Source organism: Aethalodelphis obliquidens, unplaced genomic scaffold, assembly GCF_003676395.1.
Source record: "Aethalodelphis obliquidens isolate GAN/ISIS:26980383/991018 unplaced genomic scaffold, ASM367639v1 scaffold41, whole genome shotgun sequence".
NCBI classification, from domain to species: domain Eukaryota; kingdom Metazoa; phylum Chordata; class Mammalia; order Artiodactyla; family Delphinidae; genus Aethalodelphis; species Aethalodelphis obliquidens.
The window spans coordinates 8660848-8682527 of NW_020837985.1; the positions used below are offsets into that span (position 1 = coordinate 8660848).

The window sequence follows — 21680 nt, forward strand, 5'->3', positions numbered from 1 at the left end:
TTTAGGTGAGGAAAGTTTAGGGGAAATTTTAAAAAAAATTTTATTGAAGTATAGTTGATTTACAGTGTTGTGTTAATTTCTGCTGTACAGCAAAGGACTGAGTTATAGATACATATATATATATATATATATATGTTCTTTTTCATATTCTTTTCCATTACGGTTTATCACAGGATATTGAATATAGTTCCCTGTGCTATACAGTAGGACCTTGTTGTTTATCCATCCTATATATTAGGGGAAGTGTTTTAATGGTTGTGGGGGAAGGAGTTTCAGTGTAAATCTCCAGACGTTTCTTCACTTCAAGCCAGCAATGCCATTAGAATTCCTTTAATGACTCATTTGGGAAAAAGACAAAATTCTCCAGTTGCCTACTTTGACTTGAATGAGTTGTATTAAATGAAATGCTGTATTATCTTGGCCAAAATTATTTATATAGTATTCCCTGGAAGTCTGATTTTAATTCCTTAGTGGTGCTAAGCTGTCAAACATGACTGGTACTGATTTAGTCCCTTTGTATTTGTTAGTGGTCTTTGTACATTTTATTTTAATTTGTTGACATTTGCCACTTTGTGCTGATGCTGACTCAGCATAACAGTACAGGATTTATTCAGGTTCTCCTTTGTTTTAGAAATTGTGCTAGGTACTTTGTGTTTTTACCCTTTTTTAAAATTGTGAGCTATTTCAAATATAGAAAAGTATAGAGAATAATATAGCATACCCGCATAAACACAGATTCAGGCAAGAAAATTGTTAAGTAGTTAATATATCAATAAATGATAATACATAATTATTGTTATAAATAATAATACATAATAGCAATAAATGTTAACACTCTGCAACATTGGTTCATGTTTTTTAAAAGAAATAATATAGTATATGTTAGATACTTCATATACATTATGTCATTTAATTCTCACAAAAAACCTTCACGCTTAGAAGTATTATTCCCATTTTACAGATGAGGAATTGAAGCTAAATAACATGTCCAAAGACATAGTGAAATAATAGTGTTATATAACAGGGATTCAGTGCTAGGCCTTTCCTACTCCAAAGCTTGTGTTATATAAATACATTGTCATTTTTGTGGATTAAAATCTAGGAAAAGCAGAGGTTACTTTCCTTTTTTTCTTCCTCTTGTATTCAATTGATCCATCTCACTTTTCTGAAGCCTATTGCTAATCTTTACCTTTTCTTTAACTATTGTTGACAGTTGTCCATAGGGCCCAGTCATTTAAACCATTCACTACACTAAAGCAGTGATTCTCAACCAGGGACAGTTCTCCCCCCTCACTAACCCTCACTGGACGTTTGGCAGTGTCTGGAGACGTTTTTGATTTTTCACACCTGGGCTTGGGGGAGTGCTAGTGCCTTCTAGGATGCTGGGCGTGCTGCTAAACATGCTATACGTAATGCACAGGACAGTCCCCACGACAAAGTTTATTGGGTCGAAAATTTAATAGTGCTTACTGTGAGAAACTACATCTAAGATCACAGTGCTGCTGCCTTTTGTTGTACCTTTTAAAACATATCTAGCTCTTCACTTAAATTTTTTTTTATTGGAGCATAATTGCTCTACAATGTTGTGTTAGTTTCTGCTGTACGACAAAGTGAATCAGCTATATGTATACATATATCCCCTCCCTCTTGGACCTCCCTCCCACTCCCACACCTATCTGGGTCATCACAGAGCACTGAGCTCAGAGGGGGAGAAAGTAGCAAGGCCTTGTGCTAACTTTTGTTTGGTTCTCATTTGAACTTCTCAACAGCCCTGTAAGTTAAATATTCCATTTCACGGGTCACATATTTTGTTAGTAAATCCAGGATCCAAATCCAGAGCCCTCTAACAGAATCCATTCCTAATCTCTGCGCCATACTGTCTCATTTTTTCCCACTCCTACGTATGATAAGAAGTCTATAATGATAATACCTTTCTTTTTATTGATTTTTCTTAGCACAGGGTGTATAGGTTTAGAATTTGTTAGAGAGCTCCCAGAGTTACAGGAATTAGAAGAGCTTTTCCATAAAATTGGGAAGGAAGATAATATTTCATGCACTTCCCTGGAACATAGCTGCACATGTTTTATCCTGTTCTTTATGCCAAAGGGTGATAGGAGACGCTTCTGTAAATGATCACTCAGATTGTACTTGAGCATTTGTGACTTTCAATAAGTGAAAAGAGAATAAAGTTTCTCCTAAAAAATTTCTAGAACAATTTAACATTTTAATGGCCAAATTTTAAAATTTCTGATTAATTTTTTTCTAATTTAATATGTGATTTTTGGTAGCAAGTTTGGAAAATGCAAGAAAATATGAAAGAGTAAACAAGTTAAAGATACCTGTAATTTCAGTATCCAGAAGTAGTCCTTTACTATTTTAATTTCTTTTTAAAATATAGTTTAGAAAATGGGGAACATATTGTATATACACTTGTATGTGTTTTTATCTTTCACATTTTTTGAGCATTTCCTGGTGTCATTCAAAGTTTCTTTTTATAAAAAATACAAATATTTGGCTTAATATTTTCTGAAACTCTTCATATGGTCAGTGTGTAGTATGGGAATCTGGAAAATTGGAATCAAACCCCTGAACTGTAATGCCAGTTTCACCATTTACTCACAGTGTCATTTTGGGCAAGCAATTTAACTTCTGAATTTCAGTGTTCCTGTCTGTAAAATGGGGATGATGACACATTCTTTACAGGATTGTAGGAATGATTAAATAAGAACTCACGTGAAAACACCTAGTACAGAATATGGTACAGAGTAGGTAATGAATGTCAGTTTCATCTCTACCAGGTGTGGTATTTGTGGTCTTTTTCTAGATAATATGAATCATTAAATTATAATTTAAAACAGATGACTTGGCTCTGGCTGAATTAATTTAAAATACTTTTAGTATCATAATTTTATTTTTTCAAATTTATTCTATGCTTACTTTAGTTTTGTTTCCAGGACAGCTTTAGGCTATTTTAGGAGTAATAAATTACTGAATAAATGAGAAAGCAAATAAGAAAAAAAGAGTACATATTAAGGAATCATATGGCTAGGCCTGTGACTCATGTAGGATATTTAAAATTTCCTAAACATATGGATATCTCTCTTTTTTTAATCTTTAGAAAAGAGGTAGAATAAATTTTACCATCTCAGTATTTTTTCTTCTATATTGAGTTGGTTTTCTTCAGTTTAGGGCCCTTTTTTCTTGTCCCGTCTCATTTGTATAAATATTATTCATTCATGTGTTATGTAACAACTGTCAAGATTTCCTACCCGAGATTTAAGAAATAAAATTCCCTGAAAGTTTGGGCCTGACTGAGGTTGTCATGGAAACACCGTCAGCATCCAGGAAATGCAGAAGGGCTTTAGAATGAGAGCTCTTGGGAGAGTGGGCTCACTCAAAAGAGACTGCATCACAAAGTTATATTTGATGTTTATAATGCTATATTCTTGATTAGGTAAAGTTCATTATCAAAAACTTCCTTTCGTGTATATGTGGCATTTATGATATTTCATATTTCGTTTGCTTTTTACTTGGATATTTCTTGTCGATGTAACAAATAATGAATGAAGGTAAATGTGTTTGTTCCACACTGTCAAAAAGGTGATAATACATCTTATTATTTTTTTAGTTTGTCAAATTTGCAAATATTGAAGAAGACACACCGTCCTATCATAGACGTTATGATTTTTTTGTATCTCGCTTCAGTGCCATGTGTCACTCTTGTGATAGTGATCCAGAAACACGAACAGAGTACGTATTGTTTTATGGTTTATAGTCTTGGAGTTATTTATTGATGAATATTGTGTTTATATATTACATAATGATCACCAAAGGAGATGGGAAAATATATGCTTTATTCCTGAAGTACAAATTTCATTGCTGTTAGAAGAACTGACTAGAGCAGCAAAATTGAGAGTGGTTTCCTAACTTGGTCAGAATAAAATGCAGAGTCTTTACTGTAACCCAGAATGCCCTTTAATGCTCACCGTACCCCAGTGTTAGATCCTGTCATTTCTTCTTCCTTTCACTCTGATCTAGTACATGGGTCTCCTCGCTTGCTTGAATACATGAGGCACACTTCTCCCCAGGGCCTTTGGACGGAGTGGTCTTTCGGCCTTACCTCACTTTGTTCAGATTTCTGCTCAGATGTCACCTTATCATGAGAATCCTCCCTCAGCCACCTTTTATTTATTAATATCAACCCTCCCAGTTAAGCTTTATCTTCTCATATCTTGTCTGTTGTCTCTCCTCTATGGAAGATGAACTCCAGGAGGGCAAGGGTTTTGTTTTGAGGACTGCTGTATCACTAGTACTTTGAATATTGCTGAGCACATTACCGGCTCTCAATGAGCACTTTTTGAATGAATACATACATAAATTGAATGAATGAATGACTGTATGTTATGGGATCATTGTCTCACTGAGGTTGTCATGACAACTGATTTGGGCATTTTTAAACATTTCTTCTAGATACATCCTAGTAATAATCTAGAATCAAATACTTATCTGCAAACACAATCGGTAGATTGACATGTATATGAAAGTTAAAAATTAAATTCAAAATGACCCTGGTAAATGTAGTTTGAGCTTTACCATAATACACCTAAAAAGAAAGAAACTAACCCAAATTCAGAGTGTTGTCATGAGCAGTCGATAGTCAAGATTGAGCATGTTTTGTGATTTTTACTTTTCTTTTAAAATAAAGGAATATACAGAAAGGTAACTAGTTAGCTGTAAGTATGCAAGCTACAATGTTGCTTTACACAAACAAAAACAAGTGTAAAAGTTACTTAACTTGGAGAAAGAAAGCTGAGCGGTAATTTAATAGTTTTCAGATATAAGAATTATTTCTGTCTGAGATGCTGTTAGTATAATTTTTCCTTGGTATACTATAGGCCATTTAGGATCCTGATGTTATTCCTTTATTACGGGTGTAAAGCCTTATAGAAAAATAGAGATAACTATAACTATCTTATAATAATAAATTTCCTGTTTCTCCCAATCACTGCTAAAGTCTCTTTTTCTCCCTAAAGGATATTCAAAAAATGTTTTATAAAACTGTTCCCTGTTCTCAGAAGCTGGTATTAACTTGTTAATGGGGCAAAAAGGTATAAAAATTAGCTAAATAAAATGGCACGTTTTGTTCAAAGTTGTAACAATTTTGTTTTCTTTTAAAATACAGAAAATAATCCAGAAGATGGGGTTTTTTTTGTTTGTTTAGTTTGTTCACGTAGGCGTTTCCCAGTTTTTGGTTGAGGTGGTGAATTTCACATATAAACTAATGTAGGTGAAAAGTGTTTATGATATTATAGTACCTATGAAAGGATGCATTTTAAATATTCAAAACTTTTACATGGGTATCTGATTTTTAGGTTTTAGCGCCCCCTAGTGAAAAATCTTGTCTTTTGAACACGTATTTTTGTAACATTTTTCAACTTACAAAAAAGAAACTTGAAATTTTCTGTACACAAATGAAAGGTGGTACTTTGTCTTAATTCTTTATTATATAACATTTGATATTCCAAAATAACACTTCATTTGAATCACTGTGAAACAAATGAGTAAACTAAAATGCTTTAAGATACTTAGAGGGCTTGATTTTTTTTTTCGGCTTCGTTTTTAGTAAAAGCCCTTTTGGTTTTCTTCAGGACTATTTATATTCCTTCTTAGGTTCTAACTTAGATAATTATTATAAATCCCTCTTTTTAGCAATACACTGTCAAATAAAACTTAGGGGGCATGGCCAGTAGGAAATGGGGCTGATAACTGTTAAGATTTTCTTAAAATATTTGACTTGCAAATACTACCTTTGTAGTAATGTTAGGCTTGCCCACTTGTGGTAGCTGCAGAAGAGATTTTCAAGACTTTCTTTTTGTTGTAGAAAGCAGCATGAATAAGACACAGCTTTGTAAAAGGCAAGATTTGTCTCCTAGTTCACTTTCTCACCTGTTCAGTGTCATGTTACCGCCGTATCCCATGCTCCACCTGCTACTACTGAATGTCTGCATTACTTCCCGATGGGTTTCTACGCAGTATCACCCCCTTCCCCACATCTTCCATTCTCTAACCCTATTCGCAGCTTTTGGAAACAGTGCTGGGTAAGCTGAGTAAACTTCTAATGGTGACTATTTCAGGTAGTAACAAAAAAGGAGGGTAAATAACAATCAAATTTGGCCAGAATGAAGGTGTTTCGGGGCAGAGGGGCTACCGTGTTAGCTCTTCTCGTGAGATTGTTCTTCCCCAGATTTTATATACTGTTTTCTAGTTACCTTTCTTCTCATCCTTGAACTGATAGATTTTATTTTTAAAGAAGAATGAGGACGAGCTTGAGGAAGTTGAGGGCTGTGAATTGGGAAGGGAGGATAAGGCAGCATTCTCTCACAGTATGGATAAATATGGATACATTTTAAGTCCCATATGCACACAGTAATGTATATACATCAGGACACACGGATGTATATGTGTATATGTATACGGCTCAGGTTATCGGCACTGCATTTTGATAGTTCTCCTTTGTCATACCTTTTAAGGAACCAGCCTCGTCTTCCATCTAGGTGGACTAAGGGAGGTGAGAGGTTCTCAGGGAGAAACTGCATGAAAAGTCTGCAGACGCATTAAGGGTGTTCAGGAGCAGTGAAATCCTGTTCTCACTCAGCTGCTGAGACTTCTAGGCAAGAAATGGGAGAGAATCTGGTCCACGTTGGTTTGAATTATTATCATCCACTTAGGAAAACCTTTTTTTTTTTCATTTTTAAAAAAATTTTACTGAAGTGTAGTTGATTTACAATGTTGTGTTAATTTCTACTGTACAGCCAAGTGATTCAGTTATACATACATTTTTTAATATTCCTTTCCATCATGGTTTATCACAGGATATTGAATAAAGTTCCCTGTGCTATACAGTAGCACATTGTTTATCCATTCTGTATATAATAGTTTGCATCTGTTAATCCCAAACTCCCCATCCATCCCTCCCCACCCAGCTTGGCAACCACAAGTCTGTTCTCTATATCTGTGAGTCTGTTTCTGTTTCGTAGATAAGTTCATTTGTGTCGTATTTTAGATTCCACATATAAGTGACATCATATGGTATTTGTCTTTCTCTTTCTGACTTAGTTCACTTAGTATGATAATCTCTAGGTCCGTCCATGTTGCTGCAAATGCTATTATTTTATTCTTTTTTATGGCTGAGTAGAGTATTCCATGGTATGTATATACCATATCTTCTTTATCCATTCATCTGTCAGTGGGCATTTAGGCTGTTTCCATGTCTTGGCTATTGTAAATAGTGCTGCATTGAACATTAGGGTGCATATATCTTTTCAAATTATAGTCTTCTCCAGACACATGCCCAGAAGTGGGATTGCTGGATTATATGGCAGCTCTATTTTTAGTTTTTTGAGGAGCTCCTATACTGTTCTCCATAGTGGCTGTACCAATTTACATTCCCACCAACAGTGTAGGAGGGTTCTCTTTTCTCCACTGCCTCTCCACCATTTGTCATTTGTAGACTTTTTGATGATGCCCATTCTAACTGGTGTGAGGTGATACCTCATTGTACTTGTCATTTGCGTTTCTCTAATAATTAGTGATGTCGAGCATCTTTTCATGTGCCTGTTGGCCATCTGTGTGTCTTCTTTGGAGAAATGTCTGTTTAGGTCTTCTGCCCATTTTTTGATTGGGTTGTTTTTTCATTATTGAGTTGTATGAGCTGTTCGAATATTTTGGAAATTAAGCCCTTGTTAGTTGCATCATTTGCAGATATTTTCTCCCAGTCCGTAGGTTGTCTTTTTGTTTTGTTTATGGTTTCCTTTGCTGTGCAAAAGCTTATAAGTTTGATTAGGTCCCATTTGTTTATTTTTGGTTTTGTTTCTATTGCCTTGGGAGACTGACCTAAGAAAACATTGGTATGATTTATGTCAGAGAATGTAGGAGAACCTAATTCCTTTGATTAAATTATTTTTTATTGAAAACTGATACAGAGAAAATATGTCTATAAAAGTCTTTTTTAACTTTAAATGTTGATTGTAAAAAGATGGTATTAAAAGTAAGCCTCGGGCTTCCGTGGTGGCACACTGGTTAAGAATCCGCCTGCCAATGCAGGGGACACAGGTTTGAGCCCTGGTCCGGGAAGATCCCACATGCTGCGGAGCAACTAAGCCACAAGTACTGAGCCCACGCACCTAGGGCATGTGCTCCACAGTAAGAGAAGCCACCGCAATGAGAAGCCCGCGCACCGCAATGAAGAGTAGCCCCCGCTCACCACAACTAGAGAAAGCCCGCATATAGCAATGAAGACCCAACGCAGCCAAAAATAAATTTATTTATTAAAAAAAAAAAGCCTCTTTTGGAACTGCCATATCTCTGTCCATCTTAGATTTTTGAGATTTTTATTTCTTAGACTTATTGTATGTTATTTTTATTGTCTCGAGATAACTATTTATTTGACATCCATTCTCTTAGTTAAGTAAGCAGACTTGTTTAAATAGCTTTTTTTCATGACTCAGTTTTTTTTCTTCTTTTTTATAGAATCCGAATTGCTGGAATCAGAGGTATTCAAGGTGTGGTTCGCAAAACAGTTAATGATGAACTTCGGGCTACCATTTGGGAACCCCAGCATATGGATAAAATTGTTCCATCCCTGCTGTTTAACATGCAAAAGATAGAAGAGGTTGACAGGTATTGAATAAAGATGTTAGGGCTGGGGCTGTGTTACTTTAATATGTGTGTATGTGTGCTCGCTTGCTAGAGTAAGAACGTTTGTCTTTAGTATTATGTATATAGTAGTCCCGTAAACTTGAGCAAGTTTAAATATGTATCCTTTCTGAAAAAATACCAGCTTCAGTCGTCAAATTAGACTGAGCAGACAGATTTTGACTCAGACACTTAAGCTTTTATTTCTTTTAGAATAAATTTTCACTTTACTTTCTGCTTATTATTGGGCATCGACATTGCTATTTGAATTAATACTACTTAAAGCTGCCAAGTGTAAGAAATAGAGATTATAAACTGAACTTCTGTTATTCTTTAGAGATCCAGCATGCTTTTTCGTAGGGAGTTAGTACTAATCAAAATAATAATAATAGCAGCTACTATTCAATGTATATATATTTTTCAACAGAAGTACTAGGCTATTTATATCTTATTTATTCTTCTAAGATATTTTGGCATGGAATATTGTTTTGGGGTGTATGCTGATTTCTTCCCCCCACCCACCCCAGTAACCTGTTGAACTTAGAATTCTGTACTTTATTCTCTTTTTTCAAATGCCATAAGCATGCTTTCCTCCCAAAGTTGTTGCCTTACACAGAGGTACTATGCAACCAAGTTTTAGAACCAGTATTCTCCAGTTTGGCTTATTATGCTGATCTCCCTGGTCCTTGCAGTTTAAAGAGGGAAATCCAAATCAAATTTAAAAGATATTTAATTCTGTAGTTCTAAAATTTTAACTTAATTTGTAATTTTGATGATTATGTGTGCAATATCAAAATAAAAGTGGCCTAGAAGTGAAAAGGCGAAACTGGTTAACTCTGCAAGCGCTCGTATGTTTATCAGAATTTATGGCAATCACAGCAAGTATTTATGCTAGAGTCCTTAGGTGTGATTGTCTCCAGCTTTGGAAACCTAAAATGTGAAATGATATATTTTAACACCTTGGGTATTTTTCCTGTTCTTGGCAATGTAGCTGAGGTTAGTTTTTCTGTCTAAAATATTTATTCTTCTAAAGGTACCTGGCTAGTTGAGAATTGACTCCCCATAATTATGGCTCTTGAGGTACAGGATTAGCATAAATAGGATACAGGAATGCTGATACCATTGGTTGCCAACTTTTAAGAAGTTGTGTTTTCTCATGGTTTTATCCCAATGCTACAGATACATGCTTTTTTGAAATTATTATTGCACATGAATACATTAATCTAAAATAAGGTTTTAAAATATGAACAAATAGTGTCTATTGAAGACATCTACTTATACAAATGTTCTAATTAGCTTTTGAATTTTTATTTTTTATTCAGACTGTGCCATAGTTTTTTACTTGATTTTATTTTTGCTCACTTACAGTTAAACTGGGTGATCTTTGGGCACCTTGTTCTTACTAGGATTTTGCTATAAATGTAGCAAAGTTGTAGGAAGTTAACAAAATAGCAACTACTGAGTATTTTGCCTTTAGAAAAGATATTCTATTAGTTAGAAACAAGTTATACAAGTGAATTTAGCTCTCCAATTTTGAAAGATTATGTGATCAGCTTCAAGGTGTTGAGTTCATGAAGTAGAATTAAGCTCTAAAGTTATTTTGGGATAACAAGAAAATATCATTCTGATATTTCCGAGAAGTAAAAATCTGTTCTGTTTAACTGTCAGAACTAGTGTCAGAATTCTCGCATTCATTTGTTTGTCTTTATTTTTCAGTCGCATAGGCCCTCCTCCTTCTCCTTCAGCAGCTGACAAAGAAGAGAACCCCGCCATGCTGGCTGAAAACTGCTTCAGAGAACTGCTGGGCCGAGCGACTTTTGGGAACATGAATAATGCTGTGAGACCAGTGTTTGCGTAAGTAGTTGGTGTTTCCCTGCTTACTTGTGACTGTGCTGTGTTCCTTCTGTCGTAATTTACTTGCAGAGGACAAATACTCTTACCTGTGTGAGTGAGTTATTAATAGAGCCAGTGCAGCAATGTGGGAAGGGTACAGGATTGAGTCAGACAACATCCCTTTGAGCACTTGTTCAACCACTTTGCTAGATTTTCCCCCTTAAATAGGAAATACAGTCATGTGCATCATTTCACTAGAGTTTTTATTCACACCTTGAAATGTATATATCCAGTAAAATATTAAAACAAACGAATGTCCAAGTATGATGTATCTTATTTTATTAACTTCTGGTCAGTTCCTCATATTCCCTGGCTTCTGTTTCTTGGCTTTCTTTTTGCCATGGCTGGACTGCCTTAGGTCGCATTCTCTTCTCTGACTAAATTTTATCTTATACCCAGTGACTGAGCAGAGCAGGAATATTAAATATCTCGTTGGTACTTATATGCTGCCTTCCAAGCAGAATACATTTGTGAGCCTTGAGTTTCTCCACATAGACGTTATCTCTCAAGCCTTGTAAACCCTCTGAGTTCTAACTCAGTTGTCAGATGATAGATTTATATAACATTCTGTGTAATTTCTGGACATTTTTGCTAGTCTTTCTTTTGTTAATCATTTGCCTTGTCCTTTCCCCTTCCTGACTATAATAATGTCTTTATAGCATATATAAAGTAGTCAAAATGTAACATCCAGAATTCTTTATTTAGGGCATATATTTGGGTTCAAAGTTGAGCTTTAGTTACAAGAATCTATAAACCGCAAAATTAAGCATCAGAGAAATATTATAGTGTTTTCAAAAGGATTCCCCCCACCCCACCCCCGACTGCTACCACCACCAAAAAGTTGAGATTTACCGTTTAAAGACTCTGGGAGCTTATGAAAATGCTACTAAGAACTAATCAAATTATGTCAAATATAACTAAAGGCAGATTTATTTTTTCCAGACATGCTGATTTAATATCAGAATTCCAGCTTTTATCTTGTTAACCGAGAGGTAATCTCTAAGGCCTTAAAAATCTAGAGAGCTAGTCTAAAAGAAGGAAACTACCGAATTAACTATAATTGATTACTTGAGTAACTTGGAAGTGGGCCGTATTCTTTTCTATGTAGAACTTAGTGGACTTACCTCCTGATCATGTGTTAATTAATTAAATGTTAATTAAATAGTTAATTATATATTAGCTATTTAGTTAATTAGTTGATTAAATATTAAATGCCCTCTGCAAGTAAGGTACCAGGTATTTTGGGGGAATATATACATGAATAAAACTGTCCTAGTCCTTAAAAACTTGATTGATAATTGGCATTCCTAGTGGCTTTTTACCTTGTGTGTTCTGTGAATTTTAATTTTGAGCACATATTCATTGTACCTTTATTTGTGAGAATTCTTTGAGGCTTGGATTAACGGTGTGTACTCCATGAGAGGCTTTATTTTGCTTCTGCTGAAGGCATGGATGCAGTGTTATCCAGGTACCACTTTGAACTACATTCTTATCTTCAGTTTTTTTGAGCCACATAGATACTTGTGAACTCTGTCAACCAAGATGATACTTGTGAATTCTGTCAACCAAGATGAGAGCCTGGGTGCTAGGTGTATGGTTGAATTCTTCAGAGAGACTTTCATTTTTGTGATTCTTCTCAGAGCCAAGGCCAACACAGACAAGCTTTTTGACAGTCTTCTACAACATAGAACATTCCCCCAGATTCATTGAAGGTGTCGTCTTTTAAGGCTTGAATTGATGCATGTGTTTCTGATCTGATAGCCACCTTTCCTGGGTGGACCCTAAACTTTGTCTCCAGTCTCCTGTGTGTACAACCCTTTAAACCACTAGCTATCAGCTACCAGAGATCTGAAGATGTGCCTAAGACAACTGCTGGCTTCAATGTATGCTTACCTCTCCAGATTCTTACCTTCTTGTGGAGTCTGGACTGAGGGACTTTTCTTTCTTGCCAGCTCATGTTGGTATTGAAAAATCATATATGTATGTATGTATGTGTGTGTGTGTGTGTGTATATATATATATATATATTCTAGTCTTTTATTACTGTTTTATGAAAGGATTTGGCAGTTGTTGTGGAAATGGAAACATTGACTCTCTTTTAGATAATATTATTTTGATTGGTAGGCTTTGCTTATTGTTGAGGGTTCTAGAGGAGAAAGTGTAACAAAAATAAGGAACTCTTAAAGGAATTTTCTTACTGTTAATTTACAGGCATTTAGATCATCACAGACTATGGGATCCCAATGAATTTGCAGTTCACTGCTTTAAAGTTATAATGTATTCCATTCAGGTAAGGATTGGTTAACTGTTATATTTATATATAAGTAATTTTAGTTCTGTGTCGATAAGCACGTCCTCAGACAGAGATAGAGAACAATGTAGGAGATAAGACGTGTTCTTAATTTAGTTCTTTGTCTCATCTATCTTTATTTACCGCTTTTATTCTTATTTGCCAAGATGAAAAAATATCCAATTAAAAAGAACTAAATGATTTTATGATGACAATCTTTATTGTGCATTTATTAAATACATTATTAAGCATTTATATTTTATGATAAACTGGTATTAGAATTGATATTTATAGTCTTTATGCATTGAGGCACCTGACGAGGCACTCTCATCTACTGCAGAGGACAGCCTTGGTTTTCTTAAAACTTGAACAGACCCAGTTAGCTCTTAATTCAAGTGGGATTTTAGGTCTTTATTTTTTAACACTATCTACATTTTTAATGCCCTAAAAAGTCATTATTAATTTAAAGGAGATAAGGTAGTAAGAAGCAGTATAGCTTTTAGTATAGGTCATACCAGGATTTTCATCCTAGATGTGCTGTTTACTAGTTGCATAGAACTTGGGCAAATTATTTAGCCTCTCTGAGCTTCAATTTCCTCATTTCTGAGAAGGAAATGTTAATGAATTCATTGAATGGTTCATTTTTATGTTAAAATGGAAGGTACCATTTAACAAGTGCTGGCTATACCTCTAAATATGCTAGTAACCTTATGTATATGCTTTATCTCATTAATCCTCCTTATTTTATGAAGTAGATATTGTTATTATCCCCATTTTACGGATCAGAAAACTGACCTTTAGAGAGGTCAGGCACCTCACTCAAGGGTACACAGGTAGAATGTAAGGATTCAAATTCTGGTCATTCTGTTCTAGAGCTTTTGGTCTAAATTCAACATTAAGTTTAGGTTACCATAGCATGCCTAGCATAATGTAGGGTTTCAGTGCATGGTAGTTATTATAAAGCTGGTTTGGGTGTGGAAGGATAATTTAAAAAAATTTTTTTCCCGATTTTATTGAGATTATAATTGACATATAACATTATATAAGATTAAGGTATACAACATTGCAAAATGATAACCATAATAAGTTTTCTCAAGATCCATCACCTCACATAGTTGCACATTTTCTTTCCCCTTTGATGAGAACTTTTAATTTAATTTTAGTTTAGTAGGTGAGAAGTTGATCTGGCCATCTTTGGACATAATTAAGGCTGTTCCCCTAGTTTTCAGTAGCCTTGTATTTCTTCATTTGCCTTCCTCATTCAGATTTAGTTACTAGATGAAATTGTTTTTTACAAAAAGTAAAGTAAATTACGAAGTTGAAGAAACTGAAGGAATCAATATTTGTTGATTAAATGTCTGAGAAATGACTTCTGGTCCACAGCATTGCTTTACAAGGAGCTTTAAGCGCACCATATGTTTTTTGAGGTCCATTAATCAAAAATTACATGGTAGTACCCACCAGAATGGGAGTTTCTGTTTAATAAGACTATCCTGATACAGTCAAAACTTCTGATAGATTTGATTGTTTTAATTGCCATTTACTATAAAATTGATATAAGAATCATTCTTAGGTAATATTTCAACCTCTGTCCATAAAACATTAAACTAGCTGGCCCTGATCAGGAAATTTCATCAGGTACACATTGTTAAGACTTTAATTTTGGTAGTGGCTCTTGATTAGATGAGAGTTTTGACTGTTTAGCATTGTTAGATGTACATGATAAGAAATAGTATGTATCTGGTTGAGTAAGAGAGAAGTACTATAAATGTCATAATCTGTTTTTTAACAACATTTTGTCCTATTATCAAGTTAAAAGAGTGTATAAATATTCTTTGTGGAATTACAGAGAGGTACAAAGAGAGTAAAAATGTCTCATAGATCTCCCTCTCAGATGACCAGTGTTAATATGTAGGCATATATAATTCCAGTCTTATATACTTTTTAAAAAACAGAATTTTATTTAACGTAGTATTTTACAACTTACTTTCTTTCACTCAGGATATCGTAAATATTTTCTGGTATCCCTATTTATTCTTAAAAAGAACGGTTTCTAATGGCTACATATTGTTCCATTAAGTGTCACATGGTTTATCATTCTTATGAATTCTGCCAGGATGCATGTAATTGTTCATATATTTTTACACTATTTTGTTCTTTTAGGCTCAGTATTCTCACCATGTGATCCAGGAGATTCTAGGACACCTTGATGCTCGTAAAAAAGATTCTCCACGAGTTCGAGCAGGAATTATTCAGGTTCTGTTAGAGGCTGTTGCCATTGCTGCTAAAGGTTCCATAGGTGAGTGCCAGCACCCCCCCACAAAAAAATTCATTAACCTTTTTCAGAATTTTCTTTTTCAGTGGGAATAGCAATGTGTGGAAAACTCTTTGAAAATATTTGCTATGTTTTTAAATGTGCTCTAATTTCTCTTGAAATGTTAGGTTCACATGACTGTTGTCAGACTTCCTTAGTTACAGTTAAACACTTCCCTCCAGATCATTCTCTTCTTCCCTTCCTCCTTTTTTCCAATAAAGATTCTTGAATACCAGTTAGTTATATGCTAAACATTGGGAGGGTACAAATTCAAGAAAGTTATGGTTTACTTGGAGTTAGATGACTTTACCTACACTGTAATACAAGGCAGAATTTGATCACGTATCATAAGAAAACCAGGGTCCAGAGAAGGGAGGGAAAATGGATCAGCAGGAGGGAAGTATTATGTAGCCCGTTTGACGAGGACATATGGTGGTAGTGTGGGGGAAGCCCGAGAAGCGAGTTTCACTTGTGGCCAGGCCACGGGTGTCATTCTACAGTGGACTGACACGAGTTAAAGATTTACTGTACCCTTACTGTACCCTTCATCAGAGATGTGTTATAGGGTAATTCATCTGGCTGCAAAGCGTAGGACACATTAGAAGTCACAGGTGGTTGTCACCATTGTAGGCACAGAGAAAGAACTTGACCTTGATGGCAGCAGTAGAAATGGGAACTAAAGCCAGCAGGATTTGATAACTGACTGACTAGAGGGGTAACAAGGAGAAGGGACAGGTCAGACATCATGCTTTTTCACTCACATGGGATTAGAAGAATGGAAGGGTCCCTAATAAAATTACTGAAATTAGGAGGAAAATCTAGTTATGGTTTCTTTGCTTCAAAATGAAAGTGGAACTGTACATTAGCTGCTGAAATATTCTAATATTCACTCAGTGTCAAATGAGAGTGGGCATTTTGGATATGGACTTGTCATTACTCATAACTTATCTCAAAGAGATGGAAGCAGGTTACTTAATTGAAGAGTTAACTTGAAATATGAAGTGAAACACAGATGATGCATTGACTGAATCGTCTCACCTGCTAATATCTATTATGTGTGAGGTTGCTATGTTTTAGGTTCCGTACATTCAAAGAAGCATTTGAACGTGGCTGCCTGTCCTGGAGAAAGTTGGAATCTAGAGTAGGAGGCAGAAATAAAAACACTGATTAAAGTATAGCGTGATAGATGCAGTGCCAGAAACACAGGCAGAGTATTTATAGTACTAAAAACAGAGAGCATAGTTAGTTTACCTGAATGTGATAAATTGACTAGTTTCTGTCTAATAATTGAGGCAAAATTCTTTCTTCTTCAGCCTCAAAAGATGCCAAATAACTTTCTTAGGCCACAGTGAGCTATATTATAGTTCTCTGGATTCTGACCCAACAGTCAGGTTATCCCAATACTGTACACATTATTCTGAGTAGACAAGATTAGATAGATGGAAAGTTTTTGGTAATCTTTATATGAATATACACATTTTGTGTGGTTTGTACCAAGGATTCAAACAGTGATTTGCTCAGAGATGCCCAGTAAATGTTTGTTGGACTAGCTAGGAGACTTTCTTATTTAGGTATTTCTCATTTACTTTTTTAATGTGCTAGTTAGTTCATAAATTATGAAGTATTTCCAAGTACTTAGAAAATATGCAGAAATCTCTGTTGAGAAGTACGAGGATTGGATTTGAGTGTACGTTACCAGAAGAATGTATCTGCTTACATCAGGGTTCATTTGCAGGACCCACAGTGCTGGAGGTCTTTAACACCCTATTGAAACATCTGCGTCTCAGTGTTGAATTTGAAGCACATGATTTACAGGGAGAATCTATAAGCAGTGCCAACTTAAACACAAATTCCAAAGACAGTGATGAGAAGATTGTGCAGAATGCTATCATCCAAACAATAGGTGAGTACATTTCACTTTTCAAATTATTCTGGAAAACAGCAATTCAGAAAGCCCTCACAGAAGGTACTTGTCTCTTACGGGACATTAGTCAAAGGTGAATGATAGCTTAGACTTTTAAAAGAACTTTCTGTTTGGAAAATAAACAAACATAAGAATACGACAAAGAACACTGTATATACCCTTCACCCAGATTCATCTATTAATATTTTATGTCATTTACTTTATCATTTCCTTTCTCTCTCTGTCTGCCTTTCTCCATCCCTTTCTCCATTTCTCTGTGTGTGTATGTATATGTGTGTATATATAGATATACACACATAAGCACATATATAAATATATACATATAGAGAGACATAGATACATACATATACACATCTACATTTTTTTCCTAACCACTGGATGGTAAGTGCATGGCTCTTTACTACAGATTATTTTTCCAAAGAATAAACCAGAGTACTCTTATATAACCAGAGTACAGTTATCAAATCAGTAAATTTAACTTTGATACAGTACTTTAGTCAAACTTTCATATTTCAGTTTTGTCATTTGACCTGATAATGTCCTTTATAGCGTGTTTTTCCTTAGGTCCAGCATTCAGTCTAGGATCATTTAGTTGCATTTAGTTGTGATGTTTCTTTGGTTCCTTTAGTTTGGAACATTTCCCTTTTATGATATGGGCATTTTTTTAAGACTATAGGTCCCCCTGACCCCTCACTTAAAAAAAAAATATCCTCACATGGGTTTGTCTGCTCTTTCCTCATGATTAAATTCAGGTTATGGGTTCCTGGCTGGATACTATGTAAGTGATAGTGTTCTTCTCAGATTATCCCATTCGGAGAAGTACACCTACTTCTCGCTGGTGATGTTAGTTTTGATCACGCAAAGTATTGTTCTATTTCTCTGCTGCACAGTTTCCATTTTCCCCCTTGCAAATAATAAGCAGTCTCTGAGAAGATACTTTTAGGCCGTGCAGATATTCTGCTCTCCATCCAAACTACCCCCTAGATGTAGCAACCATTCAAAATTCTTAGCTGAACCAGAGTCTTTACCATGATGGTTACAAAATGATGGTTATCAACTTGGCACTCAGGGTTCATTGTAAGCAAGAGCCCTTTTTCTCCCTACTTATGTATGTAGGAATACATGTGTTTATCTATTTAAATACAGTGGTATGAGCTCATGGATTTATATTTTTATCTTCATAATTTATTCTGTATTTATTAAATTATTATTATTATTTTGGTGGTCAAACTGTTCCAGATTTGGCCAGTGGAGCCCCTATTTTCTATATCTTTGTAATATCCCCCCACATTTCTTTTAAGCACAGCCTTAGGTTCATTTTATACTTCCTGCCCCAATCCTAGAATCAGTCATTTCTCTGAGGAGCTGTGGTTCCTTTTAGTGGGGAAAGGCACTAGAGACCAGCATCTGGGTACTGATACTCAGGCTTTAATATCATATGCTTCCCCCTCCCCTCACACACACAAAGGGTAAAAGGGTAAAGAACTTACTTAAAAAAAAAAAAAAGAAAGAAAGCAAGCCATGGGGAATTTTTTGGGAAATTAAATGATCAGACTGTATATAAATACAAATTAAAGCAATCAAACTCTTCCTACTTTAACCCTCCTCTTGCAATATTTTCTTTAGAGTATCCAGATCACATTTTAATGTAACTGTATGATTTCTAGGATAATTTCCAAATTGAGTTGTATTCTTGGGTTTAGTACCTAATCTCTAGTGGTTGCTAATAGTTTCCACTAATAATAGAGTCATATAAATTTATTCTGGAGCTCAGTTTATGCCTTTTATTTGAGTAATATCCTACCTATGGGCGACTTGTTTATAATAGTCCTTTGGAATATTTAATACAGAGTTTTCCTTTGTTTATTTCTAAAGTTTTATGGATATGCATACATGCATTACACATCCACATTCAGCACCTTTTTATTGAACGTATTGAGCTTAACACCAGGCCATATGCTTGGGCTTCTTGATGCACGTGACTCCTACCTTGTGGATGCCTTTGGTTGATCTCCTTGGGGTAGTACCTCTGTTTCACCTAATCACAATCTCATCATGTGCATAGAAATTGTCCTCATTAGGGCAAAGGCCCAGGGTGTCTGTGATATTTTAAGATGGTATATCAAATCAGCTAGTCTTGTTTTCAGAGAATTAATTTAAATTGCTGTAGTGACTTCTAGGTAATTCAGTGTCACTGTTTTACTCTAGAGTATTTAATTTATTGTTTCTCAAGTATGTTGTTATAAAATGTATATACCACAGACAAGCAATATTTCTGTGACATAACACATTCAGAATAACGTGAGAATTAAAACATGAGAGAAAAACAATGCAGTGTGGCACAGTGAATAAGACTTTTATTTAAATCACACTTCTGCTTTCCTCAATATTTTCTTTCAGAAGTTCTCAGTATTCTTTCTTTATCAGGTCACGTGAATATCGGTGGGACACAGAACAGGGCTGCTGTAGCTTTTGCCCTTGAAGACAGGAGGCGGTTGGCCAAGCTCGCTCTTTTAAAATAATGCTCTGCTCTTTTGGGGAGGCTCATTAGCACTTCTATTCAGCAGTTCAAATACAAACAATGGGAATAGAGAATGAGTTAACTTTCTGGCTGTCCTCACAGTTGACTTGTTGGAAAATTTCCATCTTTGTGGTTAATGACCAGCTTGCTTGGAACAGAAAATCAGTGACCGGTTTTGCACAGTGATGAGGAACATATCTAATTGGGTTCTTGGAAAGTTGAAAATACCTTATAGAGAGGAAGCAGAGAGTAATAATAACACACATAGGCTTTGGAAATGTGACTAGATCTCACCTCAGGTCTTAGTGTTAGCTGTGTAATTTCTTGTATGAATTCCTAACCTCTCTTATCCTAATTTCCACAAGACGAAACTGACACAAATAATAGTACCTAGATTCATAAGGTACTATTATTTGTTGCTGTAAGGATACAAATACAAAGTAGCTTCTTACCCCATAAATAATGTGCTCAAGTGTTAGGTAGAATAATATACTTTATGCTGATTGAATAATGTTCAGATCATGAGATTTTTGATTGCTAGAGTATGTTATAGAGAGAAATGAGTTTTACCCCTAGATCTAATCAAAATGATAAATAGAACAATTTGAATTTATAGAAAGAGATTATTAACTCCAGTAATACAGGCTGAAGAGTTAAGTTGAAAAACTAATGTACTCTTAAAGAAATATTGAAAATGTAGGTTTCTGTAATGATTATGTTGCATTTTAAGAAATGATCAAAAAATAGCCAGGTTTTAATACCTGTTCTGATCTTTCAAAGAAACAACAGGGTTAAAAGTTTGAGTAAGTGATTATTAAGTGTCCTAAGTCTTCTGTGACGAGGAAGTAAACTTTCCAAAGCTATAACAGATAAATTCAAAATGTGCACAATACCCAAGAGTTCCTTGAGAAAAATGACAAATAAGTAAATAATTTGAATTATGTATATTGAATTAATACTGAATTAACCCACAGTGTTAGACTGTAAACCTGGCTCATTATAATGGCATTCTAGAACATTTCAACAATCCTGGGGAAGCCAAAGTAGTGGCCTAATTATTGACTTTCTTACTAGAACAGGAATTTAGGCTTACAAAATGGGAACAAGGGTTTCATCAGAAATACTACCAAAAGTTTTTTTTTTTCCTTTCTCTAAAACTCCAGTCAATTCAAATTGATGATTTGCCACTGTTAACTGTATGCAAAAGACTTTCAAACATTTATCTTAATCTAAGTATTAGTCCATTATACACATCTTATAATGTACATCATTAAATGATTTTTACCAAAGAAATTATAATATCTTTAGACTTACATGTAGCTCAAAGACATTATTTTACCACATATTGAAAGCTGTGGTTAAAAATATATTATGATTTTTTATTATATGGAAAAATAAACTTTTCCATTTGCAAAATTTATCTTAAATTTATCTTAATATTTTTATAGGATTTTTTGGAAGTAACCTACCAGATTATCAGAGGTCAGAAATCATGATGTTCATTATGGGGAAAGTACCTGTCTTTGGAACATCCACCCATACTTTGGATATCAGTCAACTAGGGTATGTGTATGTAGTTGTTCTGTGTTCTCAAACTGTAAAGTTGAATTTAATCTTATATTAAATTTTATCTTAAATCTATAAAATGTTTTATCTTTTTACTCAGTAATAAAAGTCCTGTGGTGTTGTTATGGCACTAGATTGCTAAGCAGTTGAATCAACATTGCATGCTTGGGTGGGAGGATTTGGGAGACTGGGGTTGACACATACACATTATTGATACTGTGTATAAAATAGACAACTGATGGGAACATGCTGTATAGCACAGGGAACTCTACTAATGCCCTGTGGTAACCTAAATGGGAGGGAGGTCCAAAAGGGAGGGGATATCTGTATACGTATGGCTGATTCGTTTTGTTGTGCAGTGGAGGCTAACACAACATCGTAAAGCAACCATACTCCAATAAAAATTAAAAAACAAAAAACAAAACAAAAAAAACATTGCATGCTTTTAGAATCAGTTTTCAGTATATCATAAATTCTC

At 34.9% G+C, this 21680-nt stretch overlaps 1 protein-coding gene across 9 annotated transcripts in view; it reads left to right on the forward strand.

The window, feature by feature from the left end:
• EFR3A (EFR3 homolog A) overlaps nt 1-21680 on the forward strand; it is a 180270-nt gene that overhangs the window by 39137 nt on the left and 119453 nt on the right. For all 9 annotated transcript variants that reach the window (XR_003438377.1, XR_003438378.1, XR_003438379.1 and 6 more), the window contains 7 exons: nt 3629-3750; nt 8530-8679; nt 10411-10548; nt 12799-12877; nt 15041-15176; nt 16927-17094; nt 21085-21199. Coding sequence is in view for 4 of the 9 variants with exons in the window: in XM_027132483.1 (XP_026988284.1) it covers nt 3629-3750; nt 8530-8679; nt 10411-10548; nt 12799-12877; nt 15041-15176; nt 16927-17094; nt 21085-21199 (908 nt within the window). In the remaining 5 variants the exon portion in view is untranslated. The remainder of the gene's footprint in view (nt 1-3628; nt 3751-8529; nt 8680-10410; nt 10549-12798; nt 12878-15040; nt 15177-16926; nt 17095-21084; nt 21200-21680) is intronic.